The sequence below is a fragment of the Arachis stenosperma genome, chromosome 3 (genome assembly GCF_014773155.1).
Source record: "Arachis stenosperma cultivar V10309 chromosome 3, arast.V10309.gnm1.PFL2, whole genome shotgun sequence".
NCBI classification, from domain to species: Eukaryota; Viridiplantae; Streptophyta; class Magnoliopsida; order Fabales; family Fabaceae; genus Arachis; species Arachis stenosperma.
Window position 1 is genome coordinate 164,571,854 of NC_080379.1, and position 17,216 is coordinate 164,589,069.

General features: G+C 40.5%; 1 protein-coding gene across 1 annotated transcript; it reads left to right on the plus strand.

Moving 5' to 3' along the window:
* Nucleotides 1-2,495: 2,495 nt before the first annotated feature.
* On the plus strand, nucleotides 2,496-8,616 carry LOC130969177 (phragmoplastin DRP1C). The gene is made up of 16 exons (XM_057894799.1): nucleotides 2,496-2,814; nucleotides 2,900-2,963; nucleotides 3,107-3,211; nucleotides 3,648-3,749; nucleotides 4,094-4,144; nucleotides 4,246-4,307; nucleotides 4,995-5,085; nucleotides 5,223-5,287; nucleotides 5,381-5,575; nucleotides 5,701-5,820; nucleotides 5,918-5,988; nucleotides 6,160-6,385; nucleotides 6,992-7,042; nucleotides 7,294-7,567; nucleotides 7,720-7,859; nucleotides 8,245-8,616. The coding sequence occupies exons 1-16, from the start codon at nucleotides 2,683-2,685 to the stop codon at nucleotides 8,371-8,373; spliced, it is 1,878 nt and encodes a 625-aa protein (XP_057750782.1). The 5' UTR covers nucleotides 2,496-2,682; the 3' UTR covers nucleotides 8,374-8,616.
* The last annotated feature ends 8,600 nt before the right edge of the window (nucleotides 8,617-17,216 follow it).

The following is a 17,216-nucleotide window of genomic DNA, read 5'->3' on the forward strand; positions in this document are numbered from 1 at the left end:
CATAACCAGTTTGAAAAATTAGAACTCGTTGATTCAAAGAAAATCTGTTGATAATTTACAAATAATTTTAGTTATGAACGAAATTGATTGGGCCAGATAGCAATTGTAGCAATGATCATCTGGAAGATCTGTAACGCCCGAAACTTGTTGATAAATCTTCATCGCCGGATGCCATTCACGCTGCTGCCATGGAGCTCGCAGAAGAAATGTAGAGGAGATTCTCAAACTAATTACAGTAGAGATTTTTTTTGTGCCAATAAGCTTTTTTAGGAAAACCCACACTAACTCAGGAAAAAAAATTCGAGCCTGATATGTGATGCGACGATGACTCAGGATCCCGGAGGTCATTCCACAACAGTTGCGTAAGGAAGGATAGGAAGAGATTTGCATTCGGCCAAGGTGGGTGCCTCCGTTGGTGGCGTCAGAGGCATCAGAGGCGGCGAAAGAGGTGTCAACGGCACCAACAGTCACCTTTGCGGCGGTGAACGGAGGAAGAACAAAGAGCTCTCTCTCTCGCCATGAGGAATGACGGCAGCAGAATGATGAAACTAGATGAATGGGTCTTGGTTTCTGAGTGTATCCGGGTCGGGTTCTGTTTTTCGATTGGGCCAACCCATGGTCCTACGTTTGACCAAAACAAAACAAAATACAAATTTGACCCAATAAATTTAAAATATAAAAAATAATAAATAACTTTTTTTCAACTTTTCGTATAGAGTTTCAGTACTCCAAAATATATTAAAAGTATTGAATCGGGCACCAAGTTATTTTATCAAAAGGAGCTTAATTAAGTTAGTTACCTAAATTGGACCTTAAAATTAGTTCTAATAACTAGGGGTGGCAACACTACCCGAATCCGCAGGTACCCACCCCGCCCCTACCCGTTCGGGGCGGGTAATTACTCGCACCCGCACGGGGGCGGGTTTTAGCGGGACGGGCGGGTTCGAGTTTAGGTTAAACCCGCCCCTACCCGCCCCGGTATATATATATATATATATATATATATATATAATATATGTAATATATATAAAATAATTAGTAAAATAATTAATAATATTGTATTATATTTAAATGTTTACTTTAATTTATGTTATGAATGTAAATAATGGTTATATAATTTTTAAAATTTTATTTTATTTTTTGAATTTAATAATTATTGGGGCAGGTAGAGACGGAGCGGATACCCACAGGGATGGATTAGGGTTTAACATTTTACTATCTACGGATAAAAGCGAGACGATGCAGATTTTTATTGAGCAGAACGGATCGGATAGAGTAAAAACCCACCCCTATCCGCTCTGTTGCCACCCCTACTAATAACTTCCAGCTGAAGCTATACGTTACACGGTTATCCATCTACCGAAAAATAATAAAATGTCTACTAGTTCACTATACTCTTAATTAGTTTCTTAGCAGAATCGCTGTAATAAATAATAGTTGTAGTAATAAATAATTACTTTTATAACGATGTTATTTGAACGTATTTTCGATAAAAAAAAATTCAATATAAGCAATAAGCAATATGTATGGACAATTGGACATCTAGCCAAAAAATGTTTACATAATGATTCTGTTATTTCCTTAACCAGTGATAGAAAGTTAGAAAAACACTCTCATACAGATTCAAAAAATAAATTAATATAGAGTAAGTACAAAAAAAAAAGGAAACAAAAATCTCAATATAATTTTTACACGCTCTTTTATTCTCTCTATACTTTTTCTCTTATAGCAGAGTATCGACCAGGAATTAATGTTAGTGCATGTCATCTCATTACCCAAAAGTTCAAGGATAGGCAAATACAAAACTCATTTTACTAAGACAATATTTGGTGAATAATTGAAGCTGGAAACTAAGGTATAATTAATTTTAGAAAAAGTATTGGTAGTAATATATTATCTGTTAACAATAATTAATTATTATATTTTAAACACGTATATAAAGAGATACATTTAAAAAATATATTCATAAAGATATTTTTATTAAATACAGTTATAAAAAAAATATTTTTATTAGACACATTTACAAAGACATTTTTATTAAACACAGTTATAAATAAGAGTTGGCAGAAATACGGTTGATAATGTAACGAAATTGTTTATTTTATATAAAATTAATATCTGAAAGTCATTAGATAATAATTTAATTAAATTTATTAAATTATTTAACAACTCTCAATTATCAACTTTAACACTATTAATATTATTAAAGAAATTTGCTTTTCCAGAGAAGGTGGTTAAAAACTTAAAATTATATTACTACTTTTATTTAAAAAAAATTGATAGAAAAATACACGACCCACATAAATACAAATGAAAGAATTTCTACTTGGTTTGTCAGAGTCATAAGGATGTTGAAAAATGACTATGGAACTAACTGGCTTTTCAAATTTGAAGTGACTGTTTGCCCCATTGGCCAAATATACAAGGATTTTATAATAAATAGAAATAAAAATAATAATATAATCTTACAATATAACTTGGTTTAGTTTGGTTTCTTCTTCATTGGCTATTGGTTTGTTTTTGGTTCTGGATGCACAGCACATTCTCCATTTCTGCATCTGAACACATTCATTCATTGATTTGAATCTAACGTGGAACCAACAAAAACAAACCAAGTAGCTTCCTCCTTCTCTTTCATCATTCGCATACTCAGATCCGCAATCTTATTCGTTTGGATCCAAAATGGCGACCATGACGAGCTTGATCGGTCTTATCAATAAGATCCAGCGGGCCTGCACGGTGCTCGGAGATCACGGCGGCGAGGGCATGTCCCTCTGGGAGGCTCTTCCCTCCGTCGCCGTCGTCGGAGGACAGGTACCTTCTTCAACTTCAGCTTCAACTTCTCTTTTTCCGATCTCATCTCATCTTTTCATTCTGTCACTGTTTTGTCGAATATCAGAGTTCAGGAAAATCCTCAGTGTTGGAAAGCGTGGTCGGTAGGGATTTCCTACCTCGCGGATCTGGTATTATTCCTCACTTTCCTCTATCATTACCATTTTGATTTGGAAGCTATGAGTATATGTTAACGACGCCATGCTCAACTGTGAAATCTGAAATGCAAATGAATAGATTTAGTGATACTTTTCTTCATTTTGCATAATCAAAGGTATTGTTACGCGGAGACCGCTGGTGCTGCAACTTCATAAGACAGAGGATGGCCAGGAATACGCCGAGTTTCTTCACTTACCGCGAAAGAGATTCACTGACTTCGGTAACTGAATTTTCAAACTACAGATTTCCCGTTTCTGTTTCAGCTTCACATGCAATGGTCTCTAGCTAACAAAAATCATGTATGCCTGTATAATCTTAATTTTTAGTTTAATATTAATAAGCCAAATTCTAAGTAGGCTGTATATTGAACTAGGCTTAAATTGAGTTCTTGGAGAATGCATTCCCCGCATGGAAAGCAATAGATTTAAACACTTGTAGCAGAACTTTCGGTGTCAGTCATTTTGGCATCATGGATTATATGTCTTGGGAGCGAAGCTATGTTTGTTGTCGAAATTTGGACTCTTATGGGTCTCCTTTAGCATGTAGAATTATGGTGTTTGTCTGTGTCCATTATTTTTCAGTGTGGTTAACCTGGCGTGACAATGTTGTGTCTTCACAACTACTTTAATGTCTTACGTTACTTTATGATCTTGCAGCTGCTGTGAGGAAGGAAATTTCAGATGAAACAGATCGCATAACCGGGAAGACGAAACAAATTTCTAACATTCCAATTCAACTCAGCATTTATTCGCCACATGGTAAGTTGTTTGCTTATCAATTGATGGATGCAATTTTATATAGGCCTTATAATTTGTCAAATTGATCTGTATGTACCTTTCTTTCTTCCCTTACCATTTCACACCTTGTCATTGAACATTTGTTTGTGGGGATGAATGGTGATTTAGGGTTCAAATAATGCAAGGTTATCTTTTCTAGAGTAGCGGAACAGTCCTTTATTCTTTTGCTTCTGCTTTATTTCTTTTAAGTTGCCTGCAAAGCTCATATCTCTAGAGTAGTCTCAATACATTATTCGTATGTACCTCTGCTAAATTTCTCTTGTCAGTTTGCTTCTGTGGTTAACTTTCTGTGGCTTTGCCTGCAGTTGTAAACTTAACCCTTATAGATCTTCCTGGGTTGACAAAGGTTGCAGTAGGTAAACCTCAACATAATTTTAAGTAATCTTATGCAGAGTGCTATTCTGAAAATACACATGAGAATCTCTGATGCATAACATAAGCTTGTCTTCTTTCACAGAGGGACAACCAGACACTATTGTTCAAGATATTGAAAACATGGTCCGTTCGTATGTTGAGAAGGTAAAATTACACTTTTGATATAAATAAGTATGCAGTAGTCAGATACACTTAAACTAATTATTTTTGCATGATATGAAGAGAATAAAGGGTAAAAAATAAGCTTTGTCATATTAGGTGGATATGGCTACATATATTGGACCACCATTAAAGTAAAATAAGCATGATGTAAAGAACTTAACTAACTGAAAGGCCATAAAGGAGAAATCCGGTTCCATATAATGTAAACCCATATCAAATAACACACCACTTAATGCTCATCATTCTTTTTATTCGTGCAATATTGTTCCATATAGCTATTTATTCCTTTTCGATTAATAGAGAAAGTGTGGGTTCGCTCTCCACACAAATGTTTTCGTATTTTTTTTTATTCATTTTTACAAGTACTCCCGTGTATATATTAATCATCATTACCATTTGTTCATGATCAGCCATAAGTTCACTGTTAAGTGTTGACCTGATCTCCACTTATCTGCATGTTGTCTAGCTTGAACTTTTATGTTAGAATTTAAGAAAAGATGTCTCAAGGTTGAAGAAAATGGACAATGTAACTGAAGGATTAACGCTCACCCAATTTCATAGTTAATGGCAATTGAAAATTATTTTTAGTTCTCATTCTGTTTATCACATTTGAAGCACACTGAACTAGCTTTCTGATAAACTTTCTAATTAAGTTATTTGATTGTATAGCCAAATTGCATTATCTTGGCTATCTCTCCTGCAAATCAAGATATTGCCACTTCAGATGCTATAAAAATTGCTAGAGAAGTTGATCCATCAGGTATGACTGGTTTTTGTTGGAAGGAATTCCAAGGGTAGACTGCATGTCTTCCATTGAACATTTCTTTTTCTGCTGTATATCAATATGCCACCGATTTAGAAAAAAAAAAAACTTTATTTTATATTTTTTTGTTTCAGGTGAACGGACATTTGGAGTGGTTACCAAACTTGATCTTATGGATAAAGGAACTAATGCCGTTGATGTATGATTTCTCTGACAACCTCATGGCTATCTTCAGTTTATTACCGAGTGCATAATTTCAAAACAATGGGTTTTCTTTGTGTGTATCTTGAAGGTCCTTGAGGGAAGGCAATACAGACTGCAGCATCCATGGGTTGGAATTGTGAACCGTTCACAAGCGGATATTAACAGAAATGTTGACATGATTGCTGCTCGTAGGAAGGAGCGTGAGTATTTTGAGACAAGTCCTGAATATGGACATTTGGCACATAAAATGGGCTCAGAATATCTAGCTAAGCTTCTATCTCAGGTATTCTCTTCAGTAATTTGTAATTTATTCATGCTTTTTATTTAACATTCTGATTGTGATAACCCAAATTCATCCTATGATTAGTAATTTTCTTTTCTTTCTCTTCACTGGCTTTTATGGCTTAGCATTTGGAGCAAGTTATCAGACAGAAGATCCCTAGTATCATTGCCTTAATAAATAAGACGATAGACGAGCTTAATGCAGAGTTGGATCGTATAGGCAGACCCATTGCTGTGGACTCAGGGGTCAGAACTTGGTTCTATGCTGAAATCAGTTTTATTAGATTTGAAACTTGAAATTACTTGGTTCTGCTTGTACTAAGCTGTTTTCTCATTTTTGCAGGCCCAACTATACACTATTTTAGAGATGTGTCGTGCGTTTGACAAAGTATTTAAGGAACACCTGGACGGAGGGTACGTGACTAATTGCTATTCTTAGATTATAGCCTCAGCTTGTAGAACACCACTTTTTCTTTCCTCACCAAAGAATTTGATGTATCTATTTTTCTTTTTCTTTATACGTACAGTTATTTTTTTTTTTTTTGGAGGAATTAATTTTATGTAGTAAATGAAATACTATTTCAGACGTCCTGGTGGAGACCGGATATATGGAGTTTTTGATAATCAATTACCAGCTGCTTTAAAAAAACTTCCATTCGATCGTCATCTCGCCTTGAAAAATGTCCAGAGAGTTGTCACTGAAGCTGATGGGTATCAGCCCCATCTGATTGCCCCAGAGCAGGGTTATAGAAGACTCATTGAAGGGTCTATTGGCTATTTCAAAGGCCCAGCTGAAGCCTCTGTGGATGCCGTAATCTTCTTGTCCTTATTGTTATATTATTCAATAGTAGTCTGTTTGTTTGTTTGTCTTTTTTGGTTCTGGTTTGGCTACCGTGAATGGTTTCTGTTTGTTGATCTGTATTACTGATGGAGTTATCAGTTATTGATATGAACTGCTAAACGGAATCACTAGATCTTGATATGAAATACTTTCACTCTTTAGATGCCTTTCACTTAAAACATATCACTTTTTTTCCCCCTAAAGAATGCCTTATCTCCTTGTAACCATTGCATCTCTATGCTGTAAATGTTCTGCTGCCAATTTTTTTTTCCTTTCTTTTTTTAATTATGATCGTAGATAATTTCCCAGGCTGTATCTCCATTGCCTTTTTATTTGAAAACCAGAACTTTGAAAGCAGCTTTCATCTACCTATTTTTAGTAGAGCTCAATATATCAAATATCAATCTTGACCTGTGTTTTTTATTCTCTTTTTACATGTTACTCCACAAGCAATGGTTTTCCATATCTAGTTTTTTGTAACAAACATTTGTTCTTGCTGTCTTTTTTGGAACAAATTGCTTAGTATTATTATGTTCTTTTCATCAGAAGTTATACACTTTTATTCTGCTATCTCAGGTACACTTCGTTTTGAAGGAACTTGTACGGAAGTCAATTTCTGAAACTGAGGTACGACATCTTTTAAGTAGATATACTCGGACATGTTTTCAAATATTCACGTGCAAGCTGGACCAGCTTTTATAATTTAGAAAATTAGTGGATGTTCAAGTGCTTGTAATGCATGTAATTTCTGTAGGTGCTGTTCCAGATCTGTGAACAGTACCCCAAACGTCACTAGGGATTTGGTGGGAATTAAGGCTTATTCTTTTGTGGCAGACACGAAAGAAGAGAACTTAGATTAACTACTTCATATCATGCAGGAATTAAAAAGATTTCCGACACTTGCAAATGATATAGCAACTGCTGCAAATGAAGCTTTGGAAAGATTTCGCGAAGAAAGCAGGAAGACAGTTATACGATTGGTTGATATGGAGTCTAGCTATCTAACAGTAGAATTTTTCAGGAAGATTCATCTAGAAGGAGAAAGGGGTCCAAATGCGCCAAATTCAAATCGTAATGATAAGAATGATCGGAGTGAACGTAATGCTCCCAATCCCGCAATGGACAATCCTGACTATCACCTCCGGAAGATTGGTACCTAAGTTTCCACAAGTCTTCATACTAATAATTGATGGATATCAGTTTTATGTTTGGGATCACTTTTGGATAGATATACAGTTTTAATATTATCTTGACTTCTGCTCCAACGTTCTACTGGTCTTAATATCAAATGCTTCTTGTTTCAGGATCAAATGTTAATGCCTATATCAACATGGTTTGCGATTCACTTAAGAATTCTATACCAAAGGCCGTGGTATATTGTCAAGTTAGAGAGGCCAAGAGATCATTGCTTAACTACTTTTATGTTCAAGTTGGGAAGAAGGAGGTATGATTTTTATGTTTGATTAAAGTTTTGCCACCTTACACGGAATTTCTACCCTTTTTTTTAAAGAAAAGAAGATTTTGTTTCATGGTATGGACAACGATAAGTTGCAATTTGCTGGTCGTTGATGAGTTAACTTATTCAATGCGTTATATCTAACTATAATGTTGGTACTCGGATTAAGCCGTACGTTACTAAAGACAAGGACGGGTAATTACATCAATGATGTGGCTGCGTGTGTAGTTGTCCTAAATCCTAATAAACCAAGTGTCTTCGTAGTGGCCCCCTGTTAACTACTAGGAATTTGATTCGATAGTTAGCTTAGAACTGATGAAAGCGTTATACGGATGAGATTTTATAACAATGTGTGTGCGCGCTATTTTTACAGAAAGAGAAATTGGGCGCCATGTTGGATGAAGATCCAGCTCTGATGGAAAAGAGAAATCAACTTGCTAAAAGGCTTGAATTGTACAAGCAAGCTAGGGATGACATTGATTCCGTGGCCTGGAGATCATGAAGATCTTAATTTTTTTATTTTTATTTTTTGCTACAGATGCTACTATAAGGAAGATTTGTCATAGATTTTATGATTTCATTATTATTATTCTTTTTTTTTTAATCAAACTCAAAGAAGTCTACGGTTCAGCAAGAGGTGTTTGCACTTGCATATAATTCTTTTGCCCCATTTGTATAAAGCTTGATTTGTATTGTGTGATGTTACAAGACCAACGATTTAATTAACTTAGCTTTTTTAGTTTTCTTGACCATTTTGATTTTTACTCCCTCCATGCTCTTGTTTATACTGTCACTTGAAAAACGAGTATTTTTAAAAATATATCTTTCATTTTGGACATTTCATGTAATATTTAGCAAACATTTTTTTATTTTTTTCTTCTACACAAATAATAAAACATTTAAAGTATAAATCAATTATTAAATATGAATATTTTAGTAAATACTTTTTGTTACGGTAGGTAACCGGAGATTAGTCCAATGGATGGCGTTCGGCGGCCCAAGCGTATAATAGAGGAGGACTCCAGGTAGGTTCGCAACTCGGGAGGCTCCGTCCGACTTGTGCTCGCGAGTGAATGGGGGGTGGTACCTGCAAAGACACTCCGATGCCTAAGTTAGCAAGGGTGTAAGCAGGTCTTATAGAGTATTGGACTTAGGGATACCTGAGGGGATGTCAGTGTATTTATAGAGGTGAGCCAATAACCACCGTTGGTGTAGTGCCGTATCTTTAGGGTGGTAACCGTCCTCATTATCTTGGGGAGGTTAAGATATGGCTTCATGAGGCGGTTAGAGAGATTTTAGGGGCGGTTACTCATTTGAATGAGTATTTATCTGCCAGCTGATCTCACATCCGACCTCTTCATACCAAGGTCGTGGTTGACACCGATTTCTTATGTGAAAGTCGGTATTTTGTAAGGCTCATCCTATTGGATTAGGCCTTTCGGTTGGACCTGGGCCCTTATCATTGGGCCAGGGTATGAACAGTGCCCCTACTTGAGCCCAAATTTTCTTTAAAGTTTGGGTTCAAGTATTCAACTCGGGTTCGTAGTCGACTTGTTTGAGAGAATACGGATCTTGGAAACCGACGTGATTTACGCAACCTTTGATTTCTAACAGTTACGTCAATTCAAGCGTCGTGTCCGTTGAGGGATCATTTAGGGATTGAGGGCTTTGGTAACGGTGTAGTCTCATTAATGACTGCCTCGCTTTTTACCATTATGCCCCTTAGCCTTTTTTATAAATTCTTTCCCTCTCTTTCCATTTTCCGTTTCTGCAATCTTTCAAACTTTCTCCTTATCTTGTTCGTACTGCATCCTTGCATTCGAAGACTTCTGTTCTTCTCCAACCTCCATTTTCGGATAAAGGTTAGTTTTGTTTTATTCATGCCATGCTTTATGTTTGCATGTTTTGCGAGTAGGTAGGTTGACCCGTAGATTCTGGTTTCGAATCTCTCTTCTTTAGTGGCCGTATTTTTTGATTTTCTTTTTCTTTTTCCTTTTTGTAGGTTTTCTGTCACTTTCCTCTTTATAAAAAATGGCCTCTGTAGACATTCTTTCTCAGTGGGTTGACGATACGGTCCTTGGGGAGGAACCGTTGGTTGACGCTGAGTTCATCACCCACCTTCGTACTCATCATAGGCTCTGTACTTCGGACGAGGACGAGCCCAAATATGAACTGATAATCCCGGGTCTTGAAGATCGGGTCTGTTTTGGGAGAGCTAATGAGGCGGCCCCTCATTTTTTCTTCATGTATGAATGTATGATCACCCGTTTGGGTGTTTTTCTTCCTTTCTCTGATTTCGAGGTATCTGTTTTGCACCACTGTAAGGTTGCCCCTACTCAACTCCACCCCAATTCATGGGGTTTTTTGAAGATTTACCAGTTTATAAGCCACGCTCTGGACTTTCCGACTTCCTTGAGAATCTTCTTCTATCTTTTCCATATGACTAAGCCCTTTAGTGGGCTAAACAACAAACAACAATGGGTATCCTTCCGAGCCATTCAAGGTCGGAGGATTTTCACCCTTTTCGACGAGTCTTTCCACGACTTCAAAAATTTCTTCTTCAAGGTTCAAGCCGTAGAGGGTCACCATCCCTTTTTTCTGGACGAGCATTCCTCCCCTCGCTTTCCCCTTTATTGGCTGCCGGCCACCCCTTGTGAAAAGATCGGTCTAGATGACCTAGACGAGGTGGAGGCGGCCATTGTGGGGTTTTTCCGAGAAGCATGGGGGAGGGCCCCATACTTGGATACGAGAAAAATCCTCCAGGGGACGTCGGTCTTTGTTCAATCTTGCATAGGTAGTGCATGCATTTCTTGTTTCCGAGTTGCATTTTACCGACTTGTATTTTACCGACTTGTGTTTTACCGGCTTGTAACTTGGTTGTTCCTTTTGTAGATATGGCAAAGAAAAATGCTCAAGAGTCCTACCAGCGGGTGCAGGAAGCCAAGGCAAAGTCCCGGGCCAGGTCCGGGGGTTCCAAGGCGGTCGTCTCTCCTCCTCCCTCCTCCTAGAAATGTGGGTACTCCCCCTCAACCTCTTATCATCTCTTCCTCCTCAAGTTTGACTCGACCACTCCCTTCTGTCCCACTACTTTCCGAGCCAGAGAAGAAGAAGCGCAAGACTTCAGAGTCTGGCCCTTCTTGGGAAGGTGGGGTTAAGGCGGATGCTTTTGCATTCGTCCGAAAGAACATCTATCCTCTCATAAACATGGATGATGTTTCTGTTCGGAAACACCTTGCCACTCTGGCCGAAGAAAGTTTTAGGACGGCGGGAGTTTGTGGCAAACTTTTGGACATGTTTGAGAAGACTCCTCTCAGCTCCTTGGGGACTTCCTCAAAGGTTGAGGAGCTAGAGGAGAGGCTTCTTTTATTTGAAAAACATCAAAAGGAGTTGAAGGAGGAGATGGATAAGTTGAGGAAGGAGAGAGATGACCTCCGGGGAAGGAGAGCCAGCTGCGAGCCCAATGCACTATGGAGGTAAACCTAAGGAAGGCAGCCCAGGAGAGTTACCAAAGCCTATTTAAAGATATGGTGGAGGTGAAGAAGGATTTGTTGAACTCTCGGAATGCCTATGCTGACTTGGAGGACTCTATCGCCGATGCCGCCGAGGAGTCTTGGAGAATTTTCCTGGAGCAGGTCAGGGTTATAGCCCCCGACTTGGATCTTTCTCCATTACATCCTGACAAAGTGGTGATTGATGGCGCCATCGTTGATCCTCCTGCTCCCGAGGTCCTTTCCGAGTCAGACCTAAAGACTCGGGGGCAGAGGATTATAGAGTCTCCTCCTCATTCCGCAGATCCACCGAGTTCTTCAACCCTTGCTCCGACTTCCTCTTTGGCTCCTCCTCCCGGTCCTGGTGATGTTCCTCCTGGTGGTGGTGATTCCTCTACTCCGTCCAAGAAGTGACTTTTTTATTTTTGTGGCTATATGGGGGTCCGGCCTGTGGGTCCCCCCTTTTTTAAACTTCTAATTATTTGCTGGTGGTTGTGAACAATTTGCTTCTGGCCTTTCAAGGCCGTAAACAAAATATTCTGTTTGTTGCCCTTTTTTGGATAAGGGTTTTAAACAAAATAAATGCCCTTTTTGGATAAGGGTTTTAAGTTACTTTGCGCGTGCACATGCTTTTCTATTTTGAAATATGTTTGATCTTTTCGAAAAACTTTCTGCTATCTTGCATTATTTTTTCGAGCCTTTTTCGTGGAAAGGCTTGTATGCAAGCTTTTTTCAGGTTGTCGTATCTCTTTTGTTATCCTTTATACTCGACTTTGCTTTAGTGAGTTTTTATGATTTAGGTTATTTTTGCGATGCGTTTTTCTTCTACTCGGTGTTATACTCCGATCTGTGGATCAAAGTTTTCCAAGTTTCCCTACTCGGGATCTCTTTCCGACTTATGAGTCGGGTTGGTTCCCGAGTTTTTTACGACCGACTTATATAACCTCTTTACACCGACTTGTACCTCGTCGTTTTATCCTGACGACCATCTAGGTCGGTTCATGGGATTTTCACGCTTTGTCGAGCTTAAGTCGGCGCGTTTCGTAGAAAGACTTAAAAAATAAAGGAGGATATTTAATAGAGACATAGTAATGAAAAAAGATCTTTATTAATTGGGAAGGTACCTTTTTGCTACTAAGGGTTTTTGACAGCATGTTTCCCTTAGCCTCTACTATGATGCCTCGTTAAAAACCCCTCTCCAGAAAAAACCCTTTTTTGGGAAAAAATCATGAAGCTGGGAAAAGAGTACATCAGGGAGTAGAGTTCGCTTCTAACTGTAGTACCTTTTCATATTACAAGCATGCCACGACCTTGGTAACTCAGTGCCATCCAGGTCGGTTACTTTATAATAACCTTTCCCTAACACTTCCTTGATTTTGTATGGCCCTTTCCAATTTGCGGCGAGCTTTCCATCTCCCGATTTGTTGATCCCAATGTCGTTTCTAATTAGGACCAGGTCATCTACGGCGAATGTTCTTCGAATGACTTTCTTGTTGTATCTGGTAGTCATCCTTTGCTTTAATGCCGCTTCTCTTATCTGGGCGTTCTCTCGGACTTCGGGGAGCAAGTCGAGCTCCTCTTTGTGCCCCTGTACATTTCCGACCTCATCATGGAGAATTACCCTTGGGCTTTGCTCACTGATTTCTATAGGAATCATGGCTTCTACGCCGTAGACTAGTCGGAAGGGTGTTTCTCCTGTGGCGGATTGGGGGGTCGTCCTATAAGCCCATAGCACTTGGGGGAGCTCGTCAGCCCAAGCTCCCTTTGCTTCCTGTAATCTCTTCTTCAGTCCTGCCAGTATGACTTTGTTGGCTGCCTCGGCTTGCCCGTTGGCTTGTGGGTGTTCTACCGAGGTGAATTGATGTTTGGTTTTCATACTGGCTACAAAACTTCTGAAGGAGGCGTCGGTGAACTGGGTCCCATTATCTGTGGTGATGGAATAAGGTATTCCATACCTTGTGATAATGTTTTTGTAGAGGAACCTGCGACTTCTTTGAGCGGTGATAGTAGCTAGTGGTTCTGCTTCTATCCACTTTGTGAAGTAATCTATTCCCACGATCAAGTATTTGACTTGCCCTGGCGCTTGGGGAAAAGGACCTAACAAATCCATTCCCCATTTTGCGAAAGGCCAAGGGGAAGTTATACTGATAAGCTCTTCTGGGGGAGCCACGTGGAAATTTGCATGCATCTGACATGGTTGGCATTTTTTCACAAAGTCGGTTGCATCTTTCTGCAAGGTCGGCCAATAGAATCCTGCTCGGATCACTTTTCTGGCCAGCGACCTTGCTCCGAGGTGATTTCCGCAGATTCCACTATGTACTTCCTCCAACACCTCGGTGGTTCTTGAGGTCGGTACACACTTCAGCAATGGTGTTGATATCCCTCTTCTGTAAAGGACATTTCTCACCAATGTATAATGTTGTGCTTCCCTTCGGATCTTTTTAGCCTCTTTCTCCTCTTTGGGGAGGATGTCGAATTTTAGGTATTCGACTAAGGGATTCATCCATCCGAGATTTAGGCCAACTACCTCGAGTACCTTTTGTTGATCCTCTGTTTTTGATACCGAGGGCTCTTGGAGGGTTTCCTGGATCAGGCTTCTATTGTTCCCTCCGGGTTTGGTACTTGCTAACTTGGATAGGGCGTCAGCTCTGCTATTTAGATCCCGAGTTATGTGCTTAACCTCGGTTTCCGCAAAGCACCCGAGGTGTTCTAAGGTTTTTTCCAAGTATTTCTTCATATTGGGGTCCTTTGCCTGATACTCTCCACTTATTTGGGAAGTCACCACTTGTGAGTCGCTGTAGATCATCACCTTTGTAGCGCCAACTTCTTCTGCTAACTTTAATCCGGCAATCAAGGCTTCATATTCTGCCTGATTGTTTGAAGCCGGAAATTCAAATTTTAAGGAGACCTCTATCTGGGTTCCTTTTCCATCTACCAATATTATACCTGCGCCGCTCCCTGTTTTGTTGGAGGATCCGTCTACATAGAGCTCCCATGTAGTCGGTTTTTCCTCTTGTTCTCCTGCATATTCTGCAATAAAGTCGGCGAGGCATTGTGCTTTGATTGCTGTCCGAGTTTCATATCTCAAATCGAACTCGGAGAGCTCTATCGCCCATTGAACCATTCTCCCTGCAACATCCGTCTTTTGGAGGATTTGCTTCATGGGTTGGTTTGTACGGACTCTTATTGTATGAGCCTGAAAGTAAGGTCGTAGCCTTCGTGAGGCTATCACTAAGGAGTAAGCAAACTTCTCTAGTTTGTGGTACCTTAGCTCAGGGCCTTGTAGAACCTTACTGGTAAAGTAGACCGGGTGTTGACCGACCTCGTCTTCTGTGATCAGGGCTGATGAGACAGTCCTGTTTGCGACAGATAGGTATAGGACGAGGTCTTTTCCCGGTATTGGTCGGGTCAAGATAGGAGGTTGGCTTAAGAATTTTTTGAACTCTTGAAACGCCTCCTCACATTCCGGAGTCCATTCAAACTGGCATCCCTTCCTTAACAGGGAGAATAATGGAAGGGATTTTAGTGCCGATCCTGCCATAAATCTGGAGAGGGCTGCAAGTCGGCCATTGAGCTGTTGAACCTCTCTTAAACAAGTCGGGCTCTTCATTTCTAGGATGGCTCTGCACTTGTCGGGATTGGCCTCAATCCCTCTTTGTGTTAGCATGAAGCCTAGAAATTTCCCTGCTTCTACTGCGAAGGCGCATTTTGCGGGATTTAATCTCATCCCATGCAACCTTATAGTGTCGAAGACTTGTGAGAGGTCGGTTAAGAGGTCGACTTCTTGCTTGGTTTTTACTAACATGTCGTCGACGTATACCTCCATTAGGCTCCCTAGATGGGGGGAAAACACTTTGTTCATCAGCCTTTGGTACGTAGCCCCTGCATTCTTTAATCCGAATGGCATGACCACGTAGCAGTAGTTGGCTTTTGATGTGATGAACGATGTTTTCTCTTGGTCGGGTTCATGCATCGGGATTTGGTTATATCCCGAGTAGGCGTCCATGAATGATAGGTATTGGTACCCTGAGCTGGAGTCTACCAGGGTATCAATACTTGGTAAGGGATAAGGGTCCTTAGGACAGGCTTTATTCAGGTCAGTATAGTCGACGCACATCCTCCATTTACCATTTTGTTTTTTGACTAGCACTACATTGGCTAGCCATGTTGGGTATTTGACCTCTCTGATGAAGCCGGCTTCCAGGAGCGCCTGTACTTGCTCTTCTACTATGGAGGCCCTCTCTGGGCCGAGCTTGCGTCTTCTTTGCTGTACAGGTCGGGACCTTGGGTAAACCGAGAGCCTGTGAGACATGAGCTCGGGATCAATCCCGGGCATGTCGGAAGCCTTCCAGGCGAAGAGGTCGGAACTAGCTCTTAGGAGTTCACCCAACCTTTGTTTCAGGGTTTCCCCTAGGTTGGCTCCTATGTAAGTCACCTCTCCTTCCTCTTTACCGACTTGTATCTCCTCGGTTTTTCCACCCGGCTGGGGTCGTAGCTCTTCTCTTGTCCTTGTGCCGCCCAGCTCTATGGTGTGGACTTCTTTGCCCTTTCCTCTCAGATTTAGGCTTTCGTTATAGCACTTCCTTGCCAATTTTTGATCTCCTCTCACCGTTGTTATTCCTCCTGGAGTCGGGAATTTCATGCAGAGGTGAGGAGTTGACACCACTGCTCCGAGTCGATTAAGGGTAGTCCTGCCAATTAAGGCATTGTAGGCTGACCCTTCATCGATGACTATGAAATCTATGTTCAAAGTCCTCGATTTTTCCCCTTTTCCGAAAGTTGTGTGAAGGGGCAAAAATCCCAGTGGTTTTATTGGCGTATCCCCTAACCCATATAGGGTGTCGGGGTAAGCTCTCAACTCTTTTTCATCTAACCCCAGCTTGTCGAAGGCGGGCTTGAAAAGGATGTCCGCCGAGCTTCCTTGGTCCACTAGGGTTCTGTGGAGATGGGCGTTGGCCAGGATCATAGTTATCACCACGGGATCATCATGCCCGGGGATTATCCCTTGCCCATCTTCTTTCGTGAATGAGATGGTGGGGAAGTCGGGTGCCTCTTCCTCGACTTGGTAGACTCTTTTGAGATGTCTTTTGCGAGAAGATTTGGTGATCCCGCCTCCCGCAAATCCTCCCGAGATCATATGGATATGTCTCTCTGGGGTTTGTGGTGGCGGATCTCTCCTGTCCATATCTTCCCGCTTTCTCTTTCCATGGATGTCCGACCTCTCCATGAGATATCTGTCAAGCCGACCTTCTCTAGCCAGCTTTTCTATCACATTTTTGAGGTCGTAACAGTCGTTGGTGGAGTGACCATATATTTTATGGTACTCACAATACTCGCTGCGACTTCCCCCTTTTTTGTTTTTAATAGGTCTTGGGGTGGCAGCCTTTCAGTGTTGCATATCTCTCTGTATACATCCACTATAGAAGTCTTTAGAGGAGTATAAGAGTGATACTTTCTGGGCCTTTCGAGACCGGGTTCTTCCTTCTTCCTGACTTCCCTTTCCCTCTCCCTAGAGGAGGAAGTAGGTCCAGGTCGTGAACTCAGGTCTCTTAATCTGGCATTCTCTTCCATGTTGATGTACTTCTCGGCCCTTTCTTGTACATCACTTAGAGAAACGGGGTGTCTTTTGGATATGGACTGTGAGAAGGGACCTTCTCTAAGTCCATTGACTAACCCCATTATTACTGCCTCCGTGGGCAGGTCTTGGATTTCTAAACATGCTTTATTGAACCTTTCCATATAGGCTCGTAGAGACTCTCCGACCTCCTGTTTTATCCCCAGGAGGCTCGGTGCATGTTTTACCTTATCTTTTTGGATCGAGAACCTCATCAAGAATTTTCTTGAGAGGTCTTCAAAA

What these genes read in the sequence shown, in the direction of transcription:
- LOC130969177 (XM_057894799.1), top strand. Translation starts at nt 2,683, where the DNA reads ATGGCGACCATGACGAGCTTGATCGGTCTTATCAATAAGATCCAGCGG. An exon ending in GTTGACAAAGGTTGCAGTAG is followed by an intron (nt 4,145 to 4,245) that starts GTAAACCTCAAC and finishes CTTCTTTCACAG; the next exon opens with AGGGACAACCAGACACTATT. An exon ending in CTGAAGCCTCTGTGGATGCC is followed by an intron (nt 6,386 to 6,991) that starts GTAATCTTCTTG and finishes CTGCTATCTCAG; the next exon opens with GTACACTTCGTTTTGAAGGA.